This window comes from Lithobates pipiens, unplaced genomic scaffold (assembly GCF_037356315.1).
Source record: "Lithobates pipiens isolate NorthernLeopardFrog02 unplaced genomic scaffold, aLitPip1_a1.2 Scaffold_27, whole genome shotgun sequence".
NCBI lineage: Eukaryota > Metazoa > Chordata > Amphibia > Anura > Ranidae > Lithobates > Lithobates pipiens.
In genome coordinates this window covers 81,942,310-81,956,660 of record NW_027507788.1, presented here as the reverse complement: position 1 = coordinate 81,956,660, position 14,351 = coordinate 81,942,310, and the positions used below count along the sequence as shown (strand labels likewise).

The 14,351-nt window shown below is 40.0% G+C and overlaps 1 protein-coding gene across 6 annotated transcripts in view; it reads right to left on the bottom strand.

Annotated features, from left to right (window-relative positions):
* Positions 1-872: 872 nt before the first annotated feature.
* The window catches only part of LOC143933942 (sodium-dependent neutral amino acid transporter B(0)AT2-like), a 231,952-nt gene continuing 218,473 nt past the window's right edge, over positions 873-14,351 (bottom strand). For all 6 annotated transcript variants that reach the window (XM_077457125.1, XM_077457124.1, XM_077457121.1 and 3 more), the window contains exons 7-12: positions 13,405-13,646; positions 9,772-9,946; positions 9,482-9,683; positions 6,696-6,855; positions 4,760-4,922; positions 873-2,199 (exon numbers count right to left, since the gene is read on the bottom strand). In XM_077457125.1, coding sequence (XP_077313251.1) covers positions 1,876-2,199; positions 4,760-4,922; positions 6,696-6,855; positions 9,482-9,683; positions 9,772-9,946; positions 13,405-13,646 — 1,266 coding nt within the window. In that variant the 3' untranslated portion in view covers positions 873-1,875. The remainder of the gene's footprint in view (positions 2,200-4,759; positions 4,923-6,695; positions 6,856-9,481; positions 9,684-9,771; positions 9,947-13,404; positions 13,647-14,351) is intronic.

Sequence of the window (14,351 nt, the reverse complement as noted above, 5' to 3'; positions counted from 1 at the left end):
TGTTGGAAATTCATCTTTACTTTTTGGTGTAACTGTGATTTTGGCTGATTTTATACATTTGTCCACTGCGAAAGACATGACCAGTCTATAATTTTAATGGTAGGTTTAATTTAACAGTGAGACAGAACAATAGAAAAATCTAGAAAAACGCATTTCAAAAAGTTATAAATTGATTTGCATTTTAATGAGTGAAATATTAGATCCCCCTATCAATCGGCAAGATTTATGGCTTCCAGGTGTCTTCTATACAGGTAATGAGATGAGATTAGGAGCTCAGCTTATTACCGTATAAAAAACACCTGTCCACAGAAGAAATGAGATTTCAATCTCTCCACCATGGTCAAGACCAAAAAGCTGTCCAAGGGTGTTTTTCTTGAAATTTTTGTTGTTCTGTCTCAAACTGTTAAAATAAACCTACCATTAATATTATAGACTGATCATTTCTTTGTCAGTGGGCAAACTTAAAAAATCAGCAGGGTATAAAAATACTTTTTTCCCTCACTGTATATTTATTATGCATTTTGTTTTACTAAAGGTCGCTGTGAAAGCAATAGTGGCTATTCATTATTTGATTATGTCCCAACGTGTTTTATCCTCTGGGCTGTGAACGCAAGTCATTAATTGAATCTCTAACACAATTGTAACGTATTACTATGTAAATGGTATTTATACTTTTGTTACTGGTTTTATTTCATATTGTTCATTGAAGAAGGGTAGATTTTGCCCAATTGTTGATGGAACATTGCGGATTTATGTTAAGTCTACTACACGCGCAACCTTGGACTTCTTCTACATACATATATTTAGAAATATATGCGCATGCATGTGTGTTCGCATTTACACACACTCACATACAAACTCTTGCCAAAGAATTGTAAGTCAGAAAATTTAATTATTGTGGATTGTGGCCAATTCCTTTAAATCTGTTAGCAGCTGTCAGACCCAGGGAACGCATACTCATTGAAGGAACCAGTTAAATAATAATAAGGATAAAACAAAACTTGAAAGTATTAAACAACGTTTAAATCTGAAAGTTAAGCAAGCAAAAAATAAAAACAAAAAACACATTTTTGTTACTTCTGTAAAATATACATATCTAGCCCATAAAACCTAAGCTTGCACAGTCATAAATATATTTACAATTCCATCTAAACAGAAGTGATGAATCATTCTCCTGGCCTGAAAGAGGTATTTGATCTGTCACCATGTTGTTCAGTTATATTGTCTTTCAAGCATTGTCAAAAGGTCCACGGAGATTACTCCAATTAAAAAAATATATACACAAATAAATATTACACACGGTGCAATAGAAAGATGTTGTAACAGAAGGTCCCTTCCATATAAGATCAGTAACTAGAATCCAGCAGTAGAGAATGAAGTCCAATCACCAAACATGGTAGCAATACCCTACATTCCACAGTTGATCATTGTGTGGATAAAACAGTAAGTGACCTGATCTGTGATTGGCTCATAAAAGTGCTTTGCTTGGTGCAGCCACACGTCAAAGTACTATTTTTTCCATAACCAACCGGATGTTTCCTTTGTAAGCTTTAGGAAAAATTATGAAGCGAACATGGCTGGAAATATGTCCTTTTCTTTCAAGGATACATATGATTCTACTTTAAAGTCATTTAGAGGTAGGGGCTGAAAATACTGGTGGAAGCAAATGAGACAGAGAAGGACCCCGAATTTGATATGAATTTGGCACAGTAATCTGGAAGTGAAGAACTATTTGATGAAAGGACACAGGCAGGCTAAGCCCGCTTCGCCTGCTCAGCAACACTTGAATGTTTGGAGACCATTGCTTTTTTAACCTCTTAACCCATTTCAGTAATGTTCGGAATTCCAATATTCCTCCCGTAATTGGGACTGTATTTAGGTTGTTGCATTATCTCTGTCATCTTCGGCATCTTCTTCAGGGGAAAGAAGTTGACCGCTTTCTGCAAGGTCTACCATCTCTACATGTAGGTAACCATTTCCACACCGTGTTATATTTTCTTCCATTGGTTCTGTCACTTCATCAACCGTACAACCTTGACTGTATTCACACTGACCATATTTGTCCGTTCTATGTTTTTGTAACCGGTTTTGTATAATTTCCTTCAGGAAGATCAGCGGGATGGGCAAAGAAGCAAAGATGATCAGGCTGACCAGAAGTGCAAAGGCCCAGGGTGGGTATTCCAACTTGATCTCTTTAGCCTAATTCATAAACCAAGGAAGGAATAAAAAAACGGAACCTTCAATATAGTTTAACACACACTTAAAGAGAAACTATCTAAAAATATCTTCCTAACTTAAAATAGAGATTGTGTAATGTGTCACTAAACACATTAAACTTAATTCACAAAGCTTTAACACAAGATAAGGAACTTTATTTAAGCTGTTTTGACTACAATTATTAAATATTAGTGGTTTCAGCTCAAAGTTGCTGTCAACAAAAATAAAGGATCCGTATCTTGGTGTGCTAGCTATGTTAATTAAGCCTTTTGCATCACAAGCCAGTAGGCACTCAACTATACAGAACACAATATGGTCAGTATCCTTGCTGAACTACAAGAATCGTGTACAGTACCTAAAAATTTAACCCATGCTAGAAAGCTGCTACACATGTACAGTGATAGTCCAAAATCTTTGAATGCATACTTTGTTAAGGTAGCTAATATTTTGTATTCAGATACCATTTAAGTATTCAGGTGCCTTCATTGTGTTTTGTGCCTTTAACTGGGAACCAAATATAAGCAACGAGCAATAATAACATGGCACACACAGTTAACGTTTTTTTGTCATTTTGTTTTGGAACATTTTATATTGTAAATGTGTTTGGTAATGCAGTTTTAATATATTGCATTTCAGAAGTAAAAGGAAAACTATAATGGTTTGGGTACATTTTTTTTTTAGTTTATTTTAAACTGCTTCATGCACTATGTGCGCAATATTTATTTTACCAATGAACACTTAAAGTGGAGTTAATTTCATTCTCTAAACATTTAGAGAAATATTTTTTTTTTAACTCACCTCTAAATGCCTGTTGCTAGGGGTCCATCGTAGTCTGCCTCCTTTGGCGCCTGGGCTCCTGACGTCACTTCCCTCGGCGCAGGAAGGTAGATCGCCTCTCCCCCTTCTCTCTTGTCAATTTGGGACACGTGACAGGTCCCAGATTATTTACACGGCCAGTGACTTGCGAAATGCGGCTCACGCATGTGCAGTGGGTGCCCACAGTTAAAATGCCGACGTCGTTGGGGCTTCGATCCCCCACATCGCTGGACCCAGGAATAGGTAAGTGTCCAATTATTAAAAGTCAGCAGTTGCAGTATTTGTAGCTGCTGACTTTTATTTATTTATTTATTTTTAAGCAGAACACCACTTTAATGTGGTTGTAAACCTCAGACATGAAATATGAACAAGGCATATCCCTCTATAGCAGTGATGGCGAACCTTGGCACCCCAGATGTTTTGGAACTACATTTTCCAAGATGCTCTTGCACTCTGCAGTGTAGTGGAGCATCATGGGAAATGTAGTTCCAAAACATCTGGGGTGCCAAGGTTCGCCATCACTGCTCTATAGCATTTACTAAGAGCACTAAGTGTTTCTGTCTGCTGTCCCATTCCTCTACTATCTGTATGAGTCACTTCTGACTAATTTTCCTGCCACCAAGAGATAAAAAAGGTGACAGGGGAGGGAGCTCCACCTGATTGATAGTCTCAGCTACTTTCCTGTGTGCAGGGGGGTGAGTCCCCCCCCCCCCAATCAGCGGTCAGAGCTCTCTTTATTGAGCACTGCAAAGTGTAATATCCGCTATCCACCACATTTTCTGGGCTTTGAATGTATGTAGATGTAAGAGAAGATGGCAGATAAACAGGTGCAACCTATTTGGAGAATTTTTTTTGTCTCTGTGTATCACCAGTCACTTCACTGGGTATATGTGAGGGTTTACAACTACGTCAATACAGAGCATTCACAGAAAGAGTTTTCTAAAGAGACAGCAGAGCAGTAGTAGCCCGTCTTCAGGATTGCTGTGTCTGATTGAAACCTTGGATGAAAACATCCAATAAAGGAATAATAACTGCTCTAACCCATCCACCTACATAATGGACATACATCTACATAATATTCATATGCAATAGTTCAGTTTTCCTGTCTAAAAAAAAAAAAAAAAAATTGTATATTATATATATATATATATATATATATATATATATATATATATATATATATATATATATATATATATATATAATATACATTACACATACATACATACATACATACATACATATATATATATATATATATATATATATATATATATATATATATATATATACACACATATACATACACACACACACACATACATACAAACAGCCCCTCCCCCTTTTCGGGCACTTTGATAGACAGATCAGCCATCCAATCCTGGGACAGGTAATCTGCCTATCAAAGTGCCCGGACAAGGGGGGAGGGGCTGTATATGGCGGTGGGGAACACTGGTTAGGCAGCGGCAGCTCTCCTCTCTCTTCCCCTACGATCGCTCCCATACATCCCAGGCTGCCGGAGGTGCTCGTGCACCTACACACACACAATTTGTTTTAGCGCTGACCATTAATGTATTGTACAGATTTAAAAACCAGGGGGTCAATTTATCAATGTTTTTACCCAAGAGTCACACATAAAGTCCATTTACAAAATGTGTGTATCTTGTGTATTTTTAATCTAGGGTCATAACATTGATCAGACAACTAAATTGTCTCACAACTATACCTGTTCCATACTCCATGACTGGTACACTGGGTGGGTGATGCACATTGTAATTAAACTTGCAAGCAGGAGTCCAATCATAGCCAATATGCTGACATATTGCCACATGTATTTGTACACGATCCATGGACGAAAACCCAACATGTCTTGAATATCATTCATAAACCTGGACAAAAACCACATATAAAATTATCTAGAGGACACATTTTATATTTAAGTCAAATATATACAGTATGTATGACCCTGAATTATGCTTAAACAATGATGGATGTGTCCATCTAGAGAAAAAAACTGAAGATGAGCCATCATTTCCCAGGAGTCTGTGGGCATTGTTGTGATCATAAAGCGCATTATTTCCAAATAGGAAATGACGCGATTTAATGTGGTTGACATAACAATGGGGCGGGATCTTCCTCTGTCGTCGCCCATTGTTATTATTAACCAACAATACTGCGCAAAACGAGCAAAAGAAAAAAGGTTGATTGTAAACAAAGAAAGATGTGATAAGCTGTAAGCTGCTGACACGCTAAAATTAGGGATCTTTTAGCTAAGAAAATATGTCAAGGGTAAAGTGTAAGCGCTCAACTTGTGTGTTTTTAGTAGTCATACATATTCCTGTGTCTCAAAGTACATATAAGGTGGTCCCAAAATAAAGGGAAAAATTTTACAGTTTAGTGACAAAGAAAATGACTATGAAATTAAAATATATATGTGAAGACCACAAAATAGAAACTATGTGGATAAAACTTATCCCAGTGAAAAAGAAGCCAAACAATGACTATAATTAAATACAAACATTGCTAGTAATTGTATTGTTATGGCAACTTTCAAAACAATCAACGCTACGGCCGCCAGAGAATTGTGCATGATCGGGCCATTTTTTGCGATATGGCACTGCGTCACTTTAACTGACAATTGCGCAGTCATGCAACTCTGTACCCAAACAAAATTGACGTCCTTTTTTCCCCACAAATAGAGCTTTCTTTTGGTGGTATTTGATCAACTCTGCGGTTTTTATTTTTTTATTAGAAGAAAAAAAATATATATATTTTTTTTCTTTTTGCTATAATAAATATCCCCAATCACATTTCTTCACCAGTTTTGGTCAATATATATTCTTATACATATTTTTGGTAATAAAAAAGTCACAATAAGCATATATTGATTGGTTTGTGCAAAAGTTATATTGTCTACAAACCATGGGAAAGATTTATGGCACTTTATTTATTTTTTACTAGTACTGGTGGTGATCTCCGATTTTTATTAGGACTGCAACATTGTGGCAGACAGATCGGACATTTTTGACACATTTTTGGAACCATTGACATATATACAGCAATCATTGCTAAAAAAATGCATGGATTATTGTGTAAATGTCACTGGCAGGGAAGGGGTTAACACTAGGGGGCGATCAAGGGGTTAAATGTGTTCCCTCAGAGAAGACAGATCGTTGTTCCTAGCTAGTAGGAATACACGATCTGTCTCTCCTCTCCTCACAGAGCAGGGATTTGTGTGTTCACACTGCGCATGCACAAGCCTCGCTGCACTTTGTGAATGGTCCCGCAGCTTTCTGGGACCTGTGACATGTCCCAGAAGGCTGCGGGGGAAGAAGGGGCAGGCCGAATGCCCGCTCAGATCTCTGCAGTAATTAAACTGAAAGTGGAAGCAGGCACCTGTCAAAACCAGGTACTCGCTCAATGTTTAGGAATGTGTCTAAAGCAATGTTCAATCAGTCTTCCAGAAGCGCATTTGTGAGGTCAGGTACTGATGTGGATGAGAAGGCCTGGCATGCAGTCTTCACTCTACTTCATCCCAAATGTGTTATATGGGGTTGAGGTCAGGACTCTGTGCAGGCAAATACTTTTAGTAATATAGTGTACATACACACTAACACAAATGCACAATACATTTTTTTTTTTAAATTAAACCTTTATCGTACCGGTCTGCTCCATACACCCAGGCTACGGAAAGATTTTCAAATATAACCACGATGATGAGGGGTAAAGTGGCTGAATAATCATCAAACATGGAGACAAAGTAGGATCCCGATCGCTGAACAAACAATAAGCCAAATAACAGGCCGACTACACAGCATACAACTGAAATGAGAAAGAAATAAAAAGGCCAACAAAAGGTTACATTATTTAATTCCGTATACATTTTTAAGAAACGGACATATTCCAACGTTTTAGAGATAAATAGCCATGTACCAGATAATAAAATGTTATGTAAAAAATGATACTAGTGAATAATAAAATAGGCACTTATTTGTGTTCATAGTTACATAGTTAGTCAGGTTGAAAAAAAAGACAAGTCCATCCAGTTCAACCACAAAAAAAAATAAAAAAAAATAAAAATAAAATAAAAATAATATTATACGATATAATATAATATAATAATGTGTGTGATAACAAATGAATGATCAATTAAACATTACAAAGTGAATCACATGGATGACATAAAACCATAAAAAATACACAGATCAATATATGATTGAAAAAAAGCAAGCTTAAAGTCCGTGTGTGATAATAATAAATAATCAATTCCTGAAGACGCCAACCACGGAGAAACGTACATCAGTGCGGAGGATCCGTCACTTCACTAGCCGTATATCGAGGGGCCATTAGAGTGGAGTGGTGCTGACAGTGGAATCAATTGGTATTCCAAATGCACATTTTGACCATCCTGTGAAAAGAGGTCAAACGCCTCTGGTGAGTTGCCACCTTCCCAGTGAGCACTCATGGTGGAAGAACTCTCTGTCAGTGGCCCGCAACTGCACGAGCCTCCATACAGGTATGGCAATTCGGGCAGGGCTGCCAACCTACCGCAGTATATCTGCGTGAGCTGTTCGGCAAGTGGTTAACATGTGCATCCACTGTATAAAGTGTATGTAGCCTCAGCTAGATACAGTATACAGCACTGTGTTCTGGGTGTGAGACGAGACGTTCCTGTCACACCCGGAAAAAAATAGCGCTGGGCAAGCCATCATTTACCTCTGCATCTGAAAGAATTTTGGACAAAAAAAAATGCGCAATGCGAATGCAACGCATATATGTGAACCAGATACATTCAATTGAATGCATTTTAAAATGTCCTGCGAATTGGATGCGGTGTAAGCCACATCTAATTCACATAGGTGTGAACGGGGGCTTAAAGCGGAGGTCCGCCCACCCCTGCAAGAATTAAAAACTAGCAGCTACACATGCTGCAGCTGCTGACTTTTAATAATAGGACACTTACCTGTCCTGGAGTCCAGCGATGTTGGTACTGTAGCTGATGTTTCCATCAGCTGTCGGGTGCTGCTGCAGCCACTGCCGGTAAGGTAACCTGTTAATGAAGCATTACGGCTAACGCCGGGTCCCTACTGCGCATGCGTGAGGCACCGCTGCGCTCTCCTACTGGCCCAGCTGCGGGGGAAGGAGGAGGGAGCCGAGCTGCTGACGTAACTTGCCACAGCCTGGTCTCCCGGAAGTGGTGACAGGGTATCTGTCAAAAGCAGGTATTCTCTCCCCCCCCCGAAAGATGCCAAATGTGGCACTGGAGGGGGGTGGGGTAGACAAATGAGCGGAAGTCCCACCTTTGGGTGGAGCTCCGCTTTAAGTTGTTTTCTATGAAAGCAGACTTCAGCAGCCTGCCAACAGCAGGTTTTTCTAAGCTGTTAGAAACGGAAAGACTGAACTGACTCTATAGTCTTTGCTCTTTGCGTGAGGTTTGAAGATAAATTCCTTGATAGTACGAGCAGCTAGAAAATGCTCTTTCACTCTTATTTCAAGAATACGCAAACAGTTTATTATCCATAGTTTTGAAACAGGTCCACTTTAAAAGCAGCTGTAAGCCTCAGACATGAAATATGAACAAAGCATATCCCACTATAGTGTGTATTTAAATTAAGAGCAATAAAGTGTAATTTCTGCTTCATTCCTCTGCTATCAGCATGAATCATTTTTGACAAGTTTTCCTGACAAAGAGAAAAAAGGTGACAGGGGAGGGAACTCCAGCTGATTAACAGCCTCAGCTCTGTTTGGGTGTGAAGAAGGGTGTGTCCCTTTCTTCCAATCAGCTCTCAGAGCTCTTCTTACTGAGATCTGCAGAGTGCAACTTCATCTCTCCACCCCCTTTTTCTGACAGCTCAGGCATGCTTTATAAAGGACTTTGAACTTATGTAGTAAAGAGAACACTGCAGATAAACAGGTACAATTTATGTAGGAGGATTTGTTTAATCTCTGTGTATCATCTGAAGCCAGTCAATTTATTGGGTGTATGGAAGGGGTTACAACCACTTTAACGTAAATATGTTTTGTTTATGAAACTGGTTGTTACCTCCTTGATATAAACTGGCAGCTGATACCCAGTGGATCCTTCTAGGCAGCTTCACCTTACCTGCTACCATATTGTCATCTTTCATGGTTAGCAGAAATGGTTTCATGGTTCTGAACCATCTTTCATGGTTCTGCTTCTGAAACCAGAAATTATATATTTAAAACCTCGTGGCTGCTCACTTTTAATGGCCACCACCAAGGCAATGTCCTTGGAAAGGGGACAACAGGTCTGGAGGGAGCTAACGGAAGAGCATAAAAAAGGTCTGTCTAGTTTTTTGTGGTGCAGGACTATAACTTGTAAATGTTAAGAATGGCCGACGGATTCACTTTAAGCACAAATGTGTTCTATAAAAATTCTGGCACGAAGATGTAGGCTGGAGGTTGGATGTAGGTTGGATTTCCTTACCTGTGAATAATGTTTTCTTCTTGCGTAACCATGAAAAATTGTCCAGCAGTGGGGTAATAATTCCCTGCATGTTCCCAAACATAGTACTTAGCCCCAGATTTAGCAGCATCAGGAAAAACAACAAGGACCAAAATGGGGAGGCAGGTAAAAGAGTCATAGCTTCTGTGAACACGATGAATGCCAAACCTGTGCCTTCCACACCCTGCCAACACAGAGACAAGAGATCAGGGAGTTTTTCCAGTAATTGTACAGACATGCCAGTGTCTTATTATTAGATGACATTTCCAAACCTTGTTCATTTCGTCCTCCACCCGGCAATTCTGAATGCTGTAACCTGTCAGATTGACGGTTTCATTGGTGTTCATATACCACTGGCTGTACTGGTCAACGGTCATGTTTTCTCCCAGTATTGAGTTGTTTGTCAAAATACCTTCAAAAATCAGTCCATTGATGGTAGGCAAATTCCTGTTAAAAAAAAAAAAAAAACCCTTATATTAACAAATCACTAATGTTATCTATGCAACTGGTCTAAAGTTTTAATGTGCACTTGGCTTATCTTTAATTTGACTATGAAACCGATTGCAACAGGAATCAGTGACCGGTCTTGTACTCTAAAAGCCTGTACACACGATCGGATTTTCCAACAGGAAATGTTGGATGTCAGGCTGAAAAATCTGCTCTGATGGAGCTGTATATGCTCCATCAGACAATTGTTGTCAGATTTTCTGCCAACAAACGTATTTTACGATCGTGCGTATGGGGCATAAGAGTCTATATTGTGCTTTCTATCTCCCGCCCTCCAACGTATGTGCAGTAGGCTCAGAGAGAGGGGGTGCCTGAACCAGCGATTCACATGCCTATATCTTCCAAGGATCAGTTCAGTTTAGGGACTTCAGAAGGTGACGTTACTGGCAACTACAGAGATTTAGCTGGCAAGGCACTCATTTTCTTCTGAATTGTTAAGTAGCAGATGATCCTAAAATTTGATTTTCTATTGTTCTAAATAGAGGAACATGTCCCCTACCTCTTTAACCACTTCAGCCCTGGAAGGTTTTACCCCTTAATGACCAGACCATTTTTTGTGATAAGGCACTGCGTTACTTCAACAACTTGCTGACCAGCCGCCGAAGCTGTACTGTGGTAACATGTCTCGGCTGCGCAAATTGCCGTCATGTTATGTCGCTTCCCGATTTGGCCACCAGAGGCACGGCCTCTGCTCGCCCACAGAGCTGTTGCTCCCGTTATAGCTTGGGGCACACCGAGAACTGGGATCTGTGTGTGTAAACACAGTTTCCGGTTCTCTGAGGGGAGAACAGACAGATCGTCTGTTCACACAGAGTATGAACAGCGATCTGTCATCTCCCCTACACAGTCGTCTTCCCCCTTCAGTTAGTACACACTGAGGGAACACAAGTAACCCCTTGATCGCCCCCTAGTGTTAACCCCTTCCCTGCCAGTGACATTTTTACAGTAATCAATGCATATTCTCTGTGACAGAACAATGGTCTGCCACTCCTACAAACGATCGTGGGTGGCCATTGAGACCATGAACCAGCTGGGTCCAATCACAGCGGGAGCGGGTCTCTGGCAGCACACGCCCCCAAGGCCCAGGAAGAGGAAACAATGACAGGTACGTTGTTTCGTGCAGCTGGGCCACCTTGCTACAGTATATGTATGGTGGGAGGTCCAGAAGTGCTTAAAACAAGACTCTAAAAAATAGTTTTATACAGTAAGCCTGGTTCACACCAGCGCAGCTTTGAAATTATGCTACTTTAGCGTGATTTCAAAGCCGTCAGTGTTATTTTGATGCGAGATTTCAATCGCACTGGTGTGATCCAGGGCTAACAGCACAAGCAAAATTAGTTAATGCAGAGTATCCTATGCTTGGATGACTCCCGTTTACTGTACAAATGTAATATTTATCGATACTGGATGCACAGCTATTTTCTTCTAGACCTGCAACTACATATTCAATCTCTTATACATTGCCAGAATCTTTTGTGTAGCCGTCCCCTCCTCTTCGCTTGTCCATTAACAAAAAGCTTTGCATTCATTCACAGAATGTAAAGAATTCTGTAGATGGCCAATGGGAAAAGAGGAGAGGGCAAATGACAGGATCTCACCCACTCTATTCACTGCCACCTAGGCTGGAAGAGCCTGAATAGCCAGTGGTCTGGGAGATCAAACAGAGCAGCGGTACTGCTGACCAGAGAGCCAGGTGGCTTGGTATTTCAGGTTAACATGGTTGTTGAATGAAGTTGAAACCCCTGTGCGAGAATCCTGGATGGACGTTTAATTTACTGTATTTATTGGCGTATAACACACTTTTTCACCCTGAAAATCGGGTGCAAATGTGTGTGCGTGTTATACGCCGATACTGCAATTTGGGCTGCCTAGGAAGGGATGGCGAGGGGGGTGGGACGAGAGCCATCAGATGACATACAGCGAGAATCGCTGTTTACTTAGCGGCCTCTGTAATAGGAAGTCCTGGGCCGGCATCGGACCAGTATTCTGTCTATCATAGAAGCCGGTCCAGAAGGTGGGACTTCCTATTACATAGGAAGTAAACCCTGATGGGTTTACTTCCTCTTTGTCTCCCTGCAAAGGTAAAGCATAATGGACTACTATGCATCGCATATGGGCATTGATTAGGCTGCATTCCTGGCAATGGTGAGGCTGCATATGGGCATTGATCAGGCTGCAGATGGGCACTGATGGGCAATTGTGAGGTTGTAGATGAGAATTGATCAGGCTGCATTGATGGACACTGTCCCTTATTTTGCTTTAAAGTTCTTTATTTAAAATTTGAATTTTCTTCCTGAAACATAGTTACATAGTAGGTGAGGTTGAAAAAAGACACAAGTCCATCAACTTCCCTCCTAAAATGAAGGTGCATGTTATATGTCAATAAATATTGTAATTTAAAATCAGTGGGCTACAAGGCCTTAAACATAGTTCCTGTCTGGCATGGACTTACTTAAAATGTATCTACCCTTGAGTTAACCACCCCCATATCACATAGTATAAATATGAACTTGGATCTACATTCCATTTACTAATGGATACTAGTGTTTCTGAATTTCTCAACTAGTAGAGAAACAGTAAGGCAAGTCACAAATGATGCAATATTGCTTCCTGCAATCACAGGTTGTAGGAAAGAAAAATGCTCGATTGCACATTATGGTGTGTTGATGTTGGGAATCCTTCATACAGCACTGTTCTGCCAACGGAAAGCCTTCCCTGCCAGCAGAACACAATATGTATTGCTATCGGCTATAGCCACCGGCAGTAATCGCATGTAAAAAAATCTGACAGGCTGGCTCCATCGATCGACTTACAGCCAGCCTGTCAGATTTTTTACATGCGATTACCCATAGATGGGTCGAATCTCAGCTGGTTCATGACGAACCGGCAAGATTTGATTCATCTATGGCCAGCTTAACCCTTTTGTTTTTTGTTTTTACAGAAAATGGCACATGAGGTAGTCAATTTAGAGGCAAGCTGTGCTTATCAGAATTTTGCTTTAATATATGGGAGATGCCCATGCATATATTCAGTACATAAAGCATATAACCCAAGACAATTACTTAATATACAGGTTATTAACTGAGCTACAGTGAGTACATATGAGCATTGCAAGAAAATATTAAAAGGTCACATACAGTAGCTTCTCCAATGTGTTGGAAACCTCAGTGACAGATGAACCAAAATTCCTCTTGTACCACAGAAGTGGAAGCAAATTTTTCAATGTCTTTACCTTACCGTCAAACCTTGCCAAAGCAGTGAAATTGGTGCTTAAGGTGTCAGATTGGAATGATCAGATGAGCAAATTTTTTTGTTTTCAAGTGAAATATTCCTATCTATGAACAACCCAATTTAGAAGGCTTCCCTTTGGAAATGAAGACCATAAGAGGCTTACTTACTTTTCTACACATTTCTTTGCAATGTAATTGGCTCGGAATCCCAAAACAGAAAACACCACGAGTGTTGCCAGGATGGAAGTCATGAAGTTAATAAATGACACCAGAATGGCATCAAAGTGGCAGTTATTATTTCGATCATTATAGCTTGAGTATGCTATCACACTTCCAAATCCAAGGCCTAATGCAAAGAAGACCTGTGTAGCTGCCTGGCGCCAAACTTGAACGTCACCCCAAATTTCCAGCTGAGAAAAGGAAGATGCTTGTTATTAAAAAGGACAAATCTGAAATTTCATCATTAATCAATCACAACGGTGCTGGCTAATCTTTGAAAAATTTATATTTGCCAATTTACTTAAATTCACTTACCAAAGCTTACCATACATTGTTTCTTTTTATTGAAAAAATGGCTGATTCCTCCATCCACGCATACAAGGTTCATAAAGGAATACCCCACCCCAATCGTATTCTGACAGTGCCACCTGAAGATCACCCCAAATTTTCTAGCGTGTCCATTACACAGAAGTTGATCAAAGAATTGACTTCTGTTGCATGGCGACAGCTACACACTTATCAAAATTTGACTGGTCCCTACTAAACCAGCTGAATTTTGATCAGAGTGTGGCCAGGTCTAGTTCAAGTATGCCATTTCAATATGAGTTTTAGGGGTCAGCGATCACCTGAAGACTGAGGGTTGATGGCTTTGAGCCCAAGTTGCCTCCTATCTGCCATGTGTGCAAAACTGGACCAAATCAGAGATTCCCATAGTTAATAAAATGCAATCATCTAGAAGTCTCTGCTATTTGATGTTCTTTGATGGCACTCTCAAGAGCTCTGGGACATTTCAGTTGGGAAATCAACAGGGCAGCAACTCTAAAATTACACACACTTTCACCCCTGGCTCAACCAGACTTAGACAAAGTAAATAAAGCTAAAAAAGTGGCAAAACA